At 45.8% G+C, this 6817-nt stretch overlaps 1 protein-coding gene across 2 annotated transcripts; it reads left to right on the top strand.

Moving 5' to 3' along the window:
* The first annotated feature begins 135 nt into the window (after window positions 1–135).
* On the top strand, window positions 136–5274 carry LOC139549148 (ribitol 5-phosphate transferase FKRP-like). 2 transcript variants are annotated; one of them, XM_071359307.1, is made up of 2 exons: window positions 136–244; window positions 1047–5274. In XM_071359307.1, the coding sequence occupies exon 2, from the start codon at window positions 1201–1203 to the stop codon at window positions 2806–2808; it is 1608 nt and encodes a 535-aa protein (XP_071215408.1). In that variant the 5' UTR covers window positions 136–244; window positions 1047–1200; the 3' UTR covers window positions 2809–5274. The 2 variants fall into 2 exon arrangements, with proteins under 2 accessions (XP_071215408.1, XP_071215407.1); XM_071359306.1 differs by lacking the exon at window positions 136–244 and adding an exon at window positions 311–445.
* The last annotated feature ends 1543 nt before the right edge of the window (window positions 5275–6817 follow it).

Raw genomic sequence — 6817 nt, forward strand, 5'->3', positions numbered from 1 at the left:
CCCGTCCCTCACAAACCCAGCACTAACACTCTACCCTTCTTTCTTCCTCTCTCACGTATAGAGTAAATGCAAGAACTCCAATGGAGAAACGGTGCCAAAAAATGAGCTAAGAGCAAATCTACTACAGCGTCGACGGGAATCGTTTTTTTCTCTCTCCCATTACAGTAACCAGGGACGTCGCTTCCTGCCATATTGTGATCTCACGCAAGCTGCATGTGGTCGTTTCTGAAACAGCAAAGCAAGGGTATAACGTTACAGACCGCGGTGTTGATAATAATCTAAAACTCTCAGTATATTAACACTATTTTAGTTCATTTGTCAGTATAACATTAATATTTTACACTGTAACTAAGCGCTATTGCACTGGTGGTGTCTCCATGTTGTGCTTAGCTCAGCCACCTTTCCACACAGCGAGCGAATTCGATGTAACGTTACGTACATTATGGTTTGTATGCTGTTTCATTCTAACGATTTGGAGAATGTTAGGCTATATAACGGGGAGAATGTGAAGACAAAATGAGTTCTGCATATGAAGCGTTTATAGGGGTCATTTATGGTGTGGTCTATATGAAATTATTGAGAAGGATCATGGTTCCATGGTTGTATAGAAGCCATGCAGTATAGGTGTAGTCTACTGTCAGCATTAAATGACAGAATAAAAAGTAGATTGCATTATGCAGACACAATTCTAGGTACTGGAAATGTGGTATTATTGCTGTAGCAATACTTGATAGCCTACGGTAGCAATTCTAGAAGGGAGCATAGGCCTATACTTAAATGGAGCATCAATTTGAAGGATCTCTGTAGCTCATTTGGCTGCAATTTATAGTTAAGGTTACAATCTAGGTCAAAGTATTGGCTGAAGAGAACTAGGGCAATCCAGTCCATGTATGGGAGACACACTGCACCTAGTTGCTTGATGTTTGAATATAATGTAATAAACTAGACTACAGCCTCTAAAGCCTATCACAGCCATCTGAAGTGCTTAGAAACCCTTTTTTTTTTAAGGACTCATTTTACATTCCTGTGTTTTCTGTGTATTTCAGCTATTCCAGCAGCTGGCCATTACTCTTCCGATGCACATAGGCTGTAGCTCTTTACAGATGGGGTCCTGATGTTTATGGACAGGCTTTCTGAATAGAGAGCTCCATCCTATACCTTCTCCTTTCCCTGAGCCAGACGAGCGCAGCAAGAGGTGCCATGCGGGTGAGTTTCTGCCAGGGCCTTCTGACTGGAGCCATCGCTCTGAACCTGCTCATCCTCTACTACGTCTCCCAAGCCCAGCAGCAGATGATGGAGAAACGCCGGGACCCAGGAAGGGGCTCCAGGAAGGCTGCCTTACCTGCTTCCGGGCTGGAGGGCGGCATGGGGGGCCTGGTAGGGGTTGGCGCGGGGATGGTTGGCGCTGGAGGTGTCGGGGGAGAGGGGAACAGCCACGGCCCTCGTGTGACTGTCCTCCTACGGGAGTTTGAGAATTTTGAGAACTACGTCGGTGATGTGGCACGCTCCTTCCAGCACCAGAGACCTGAGCTGCCCTTCTTGGCTGTGTCTGACACCCCGCCCTACCCCCCTCTGTCTCTCCCCGAGGGGGCCCGTCTCCTGGTGCTCTCCCCCAGCCCCGAGCAGCCCCCGCAGGCCCACCGACCAGAGTTCCACGTCCAGACAGAGTTTGTGCTGCTGGTGCCCGACGGGGTGGAGCTGGAGCAGGGCCGGGCTGTGGAGAGGCTGATCCGGGAGCTGGAGGGGGAGGGTGGGGGGCCCGTGAGGCTGGTGGCTTCCCCAGTGTTGGCACGCTCGGCCGTTCAGTGCCTGCACCTGCGGGTCAGTCTGAGAGAGTGGACGGCCACCTATTCCACAGCGGCGTCTGGGAGCAGTGGTAGCGTGTGTTCAGCCCTTCAGGGGGACGTGGTGGTCCTCATCCGCTCTGAGGACCTCTTCAACCTGTCTGTCCCACTGGGGAGGCCACTGCTGCCCTCGCTCTTCATCCAGACCTCCCTGCATGGCTGGAAGGTCAAGCTTCTGGAGAGCCCCGGCTTCTCCCCCAGCCACCGGCCTCTCTTCAGCTCAGCCCACAACCAGTGGAAGGCAGACAGTCATCTGAAGGAGGCCACTAGCCGGCTGATGAGGAACTTTGGGCTGAAGCGTCTCCTACTGGCTGATGGGAAGGAGCAGTGGCACGGCTGTGGGAAGGAGACGGAGCGTTGCTTCGGTACGGTCCGGGACGACACCCCTGAGTACCTGTACCTGGAGCGCTGGACACCTCCATGCTGCCTGCGCGCCCTCCGCGAGACCACCAAGTATGTGATCAACATCCTGGAGAGCTCTGGGGTGCGCTACTGGCTGGAAGGAGGCTCTCTGCTGGGGGCGGCCCGCCACCAGGACATCATCCCCTGGGACTATGACGTGGACCTGGGCATCTACCTGGAGGACGTGCCTAACTGTGACTACCTGAAGAACCTGGACTCTGGTTCTCTGGTGGACGCCAACGGCTATGTGTGGGAGCGGGCAGTGGAGGGGGACTTCTATAGGGTGCAATACAGTGAGGCTAACCACCTCCACGTGGACCTGTGGCCCTTCTACCCGCGAAACGGCGTCATGACCAAAGACACGTGGATGGAGCACAAACAGGATGTGGAGTTCCCCGAGCACTTCCTGCAGCCGCTAGTGCAAATGCCATTCGCCGGCGTCACTGCCTACGGCCCGAACAACCACCGCGCCTTCCTGGAGCTCAAGTTTGGGGAGGGGGTCATCGAGAACCCCCAATACCCCAACCCTGCCAAGAAGAGGCTGGATAGGAGCCGGCTGTGAGGGAGGGGTGTGGCTGGGACCTTTGGAGTTTATGTTGCCCACCAAAAGGACAAAACGATTCTAGCCACAACCCAAAACATATACAGTTGAAGTCGGAAGTTTACATACACCTTAGCCAAGTACATTTAAACTCAGTTTTTCACAATTCCTGACATTTAATCCTAGTAAAACATCCCTGTCTTAGGTCAGTTAGGATCACCACTTTATTTTAAGAATGTGAAATGTCAGAATAATAGTAGAGAGAATTATTTATTTCAGCTTTTATTTCTTTCATCACATTCCCAGTGGGTCAGAAGTTTACATACACTCAATTAGTATTTGGTAACATTGCCTTTAAATTGTTTCACTTGGGTCAAACATTTCAGGTAGCCTTCCACAAGCTTCCCACAATAAGTTGGGTGAATTTTGTCCCATTCCTCTTGACAGCTGGTGTAAATGAGTCAGGTTTGTAGGCCTCCTTGCTTGCACATGCTTTTTCAGTTCTGCCCACACATTTTCTATAGGATTGAGGATAGGGCTTTGTGATGGCCACTCTAATACCTTGACTTTGTTGTCCTGAAGCCATTTTGCCACAACTTTGGAATTATGCTTGGGGTCAATGTCCATTAGGAAGACCCATTTGCGACCAAGCTTTAACTTCCTGACTGATGTCTTGAGATGTTGCTTCAATATATCCACTTAATTTTCTCTCCTCATGCTGCCATCTATTTTGTGAAGTGCACCAGTCCCTCCTGCAGCAAAGCACCCCCGCAACATGATGCTGCCACCCCCGTGCTTCACGGTTGGATTGGTGTTCTTCGGTTTGCAAGACTCCACCTTTTTCCTCGAAACATAACGATGGTCAAAGTACGTTCATCTCTAGGAGGCAGAACGCTTCTCCTTCCTGAGCGGTATGATGGCTGCGTGGTCCCATGGTGTTTATACTTGCGTACTATTGTTTGTACAGATGAACGAGGTACCTTCAGGCGTTTGGAAATTGCTCCCAAGGATGAACCAGACTTGTGGAGGTCTACAATTCTTTTTCTGAGGTCTTGGCTGATTTCTTTTGATTTTCCCATGATATCAAGCAAAGAGGCACTGAGTTTGAAGGTAGGCCTTGAAATACATCCACACTTCCAATTGACTCAAATGATGTCAATTAGCCTATCAGAAGCTTCTAAAGCCATGACATCATTTTCTGGAATTTTCCAAGCTGTTTAAAGGCACAGTCAACTTCCCACTGGAATTGCGCTACAGTGAATTATAAGTGAAATAATCTGTCTGTAAACAATTGTTGGAAAAATTACTTGTCATGCACAAAGTAGATGTCCTAAACGACTTGCCAAAACTATCGTTTGTTAACAAGAAATTTGTGGAGTGGTTGAAAAACAAGTTTTTAATGACTCCAACCTAAGTGTATGTAAACTTCCGACTTCAACTGTACCTACATGACAGGTCAATTGAAGACTCCTTTCAGAGGTCCATTATTCTGTATAAGCTATAAGTTAAGTATAGAGACAAAGTATTTATACATTCAAAACGGTATTCTGTTTCTCATCATTTTCCAGTACATACATGACCAGGTATTTAGTAAGTAATTACATGGTAAAATGGTAATTACACAGTAATTATATATATTAAAAAATCAATATTTTTGGGGGTACCATTAAGTACAAGGTGGTTATCAATTGTTTTGAATTCTTTGAAGTAGTACCAGGAAGTATTAGCTATTATTACCACATAGTTTCCTAGTAATTTTCAGGTGCTCATCAAAGTGCTACCAGATATCCAATGACATATCCACCACAACATCAGCTGCTGTTAAGCAATATCTGACACAATTCAGTGTCGATAGCTGTGTTATTATTGATGTTATGAGTATAAATGTGTTGGTCAATTGTGTCCTAAAGCTAAAGATTTATTTCATGGAGTACATGTGCGGATGTGTTGCACGGATGCACTTTCTTATTTGAGATTGGTGTACTTCATGTTCAGTGTATGACTTTTGACCTTTTGAACTGTCGACTGATGCCACCAGGTAGGCCTTGGCATGTTCCATCAGCATGCCGATTATGGCCGTCCCATTTCCCAGTGGTAAAATGAGGAGCTTTCTCTTCAACTCTGACTCGGATATTCACGTGAGGCCTTGGATAAATCTCTATCAGTCCATGCGGGTGCATTCAAATCCCAGGTATGAATTAGCAAAAAGGAAACTATCCACTAGTTTATCCAATATTCTAAATTAAATGTGTGTGTGTGTGTGTCATCTGTTGAGTGTTGCTGTCACATTTGTGTCCTGCCTTGACTGGAATGTAAAAAGTCATCTGAGTTGTGAGTGAAAGACTGATGTGTTGTTTTGCTTGACCTGTCATTTTACAAATGAGGAAAAAGGCTCAAAACTCACCAGCACATTAACCAGAATCTTGCTGTCAATGTGTGTCACTATATCATGGACTGAAAAAAAAAAGATTTATAACACCACTGTTATTTGTGTTTCGTCATTTGAGGTTTATGGATTTGATGAGACAGCTTTGTATACATTCCAGTTTTTCAGGAATCATTAAAAAAAAAAATTACCAGGAGGGCCTAAAGCTTTCTTTGGTTTTGACAAAAATAGCAGGGTTTCGTATGCAACTCCCCTGTCTCACCAGCAGGTGGCAGAAGAGCCTTGGACATTGAATGGGTAACTTATGAATATTGCCGTGGTAAAGTCACTAGCTGCAAAATCCCCCTGACAAAATATATCCAACTAAATTGCGTTTCTGAATCCTACATTGATAAGCTAAATCCAAATACAAGAACACCATAACACACTTCAGTGTACTCAATATACTTCCGTATTTTCCTTCCCTCGGGATGTAAAGTTGAACCGTTGGCTGAATTCAATTGGGAGGGGTGTAAAGGTACCACATTGCTAACAGAAGAACAGGTCTAATAGGAGACCTAGGAATGTCACTGTAGTAAGATTTACCCTAAATGTCCCCGGTTGTAAAACCTAATGCCAGCCATTCTTCCACTGACAGAAGGGGCCATATAGCACTGAACCTCATGATTATATGAAACCGCTCAGCGCCGGTTAGTGTGGGATCAATAAATTGGGCGGTTTCCCAACTTGTGTGTGTACTGTGTACCCCACCCAGGTGGGCGATGTAATATTATAATGTTGGTGACTGCATTGTGTGTGTGTTGGGAAAGTCTGAAGTTCCATTAGAATGAATAGAAGGACATTCTTTACAGGCCTCTACGTCAACACCTCATGGAGGCAGGACACAGTACCAGGTAGTCTGTGTAAGGTGTTCATTCATGGGCATCGCCATTAACTACTACCTGACAAACACGTCTGGTCTGGAGGGCCTAGTCACAATGTGTCATATACACTGAGTGTACAAAATGCCATAGACTGACTAGGTGAATACAGGTGAAAGCTATGATCCCTTATTGATATAACTTGTTCAAATCAATTTCAAATCAGTGAAGATGAAGCGGAGGAGACAGGTTACAGAAGGATTTTTAAGCCTCGAGACAATTGAGACATGGATTGTGTATGTGTGCCATTCTGAGTGTGAATAGCCTTTGCACGGGGTGCGATAAGTGTCCCAAGGGACATCCAGCCAACTGTGTGCAGCATTGGAGTCAACATGGGCCAGCATCCCTGGGGAATGCTGTCGACACTTTGTAGAGTCCATGCCCCGTGACGAATTGAGGTTTTTCTGAGGGTGAAAAGGGTTGCAACTCAATATTAGGAAGGTGTTCCTTACACATCACAAAAGTTGATGTATATTCAGTGCATGTACACATCCATTACCATTAATTGTGGTCTTCTGTAGGTAGAGCATGGCGTTTCCAACGTCATGGTAACGGGTTTGATTTCCGGAGCCACCCATACGTAAAATGTATGCACGTATGTCTAAGTCACTTTTATCCAAAGTGCCTGCTAAATGACATACTATAATGTATTATATAATAATTAGAAACGTGAAACAAGATGTCAACAAGTGAATACTAATAAAAAGTATTTTATTTTTTAGAA

This window comes from Salvelinus alpinus, chromosome 22, assembly GCF_045679555.1.
Source record: "Salvelinus alpinus chromosome 22, SLU_Salpinus.1, whole genome shotgun sequence".
In the NCBI taxonomy this organism is placed as follows: Eukaryota; Metazoa; Chordata; class Actinopteri; order Salmoniformes; family Salmonidae; genus Salvelinus; species Salvelinus alpinus.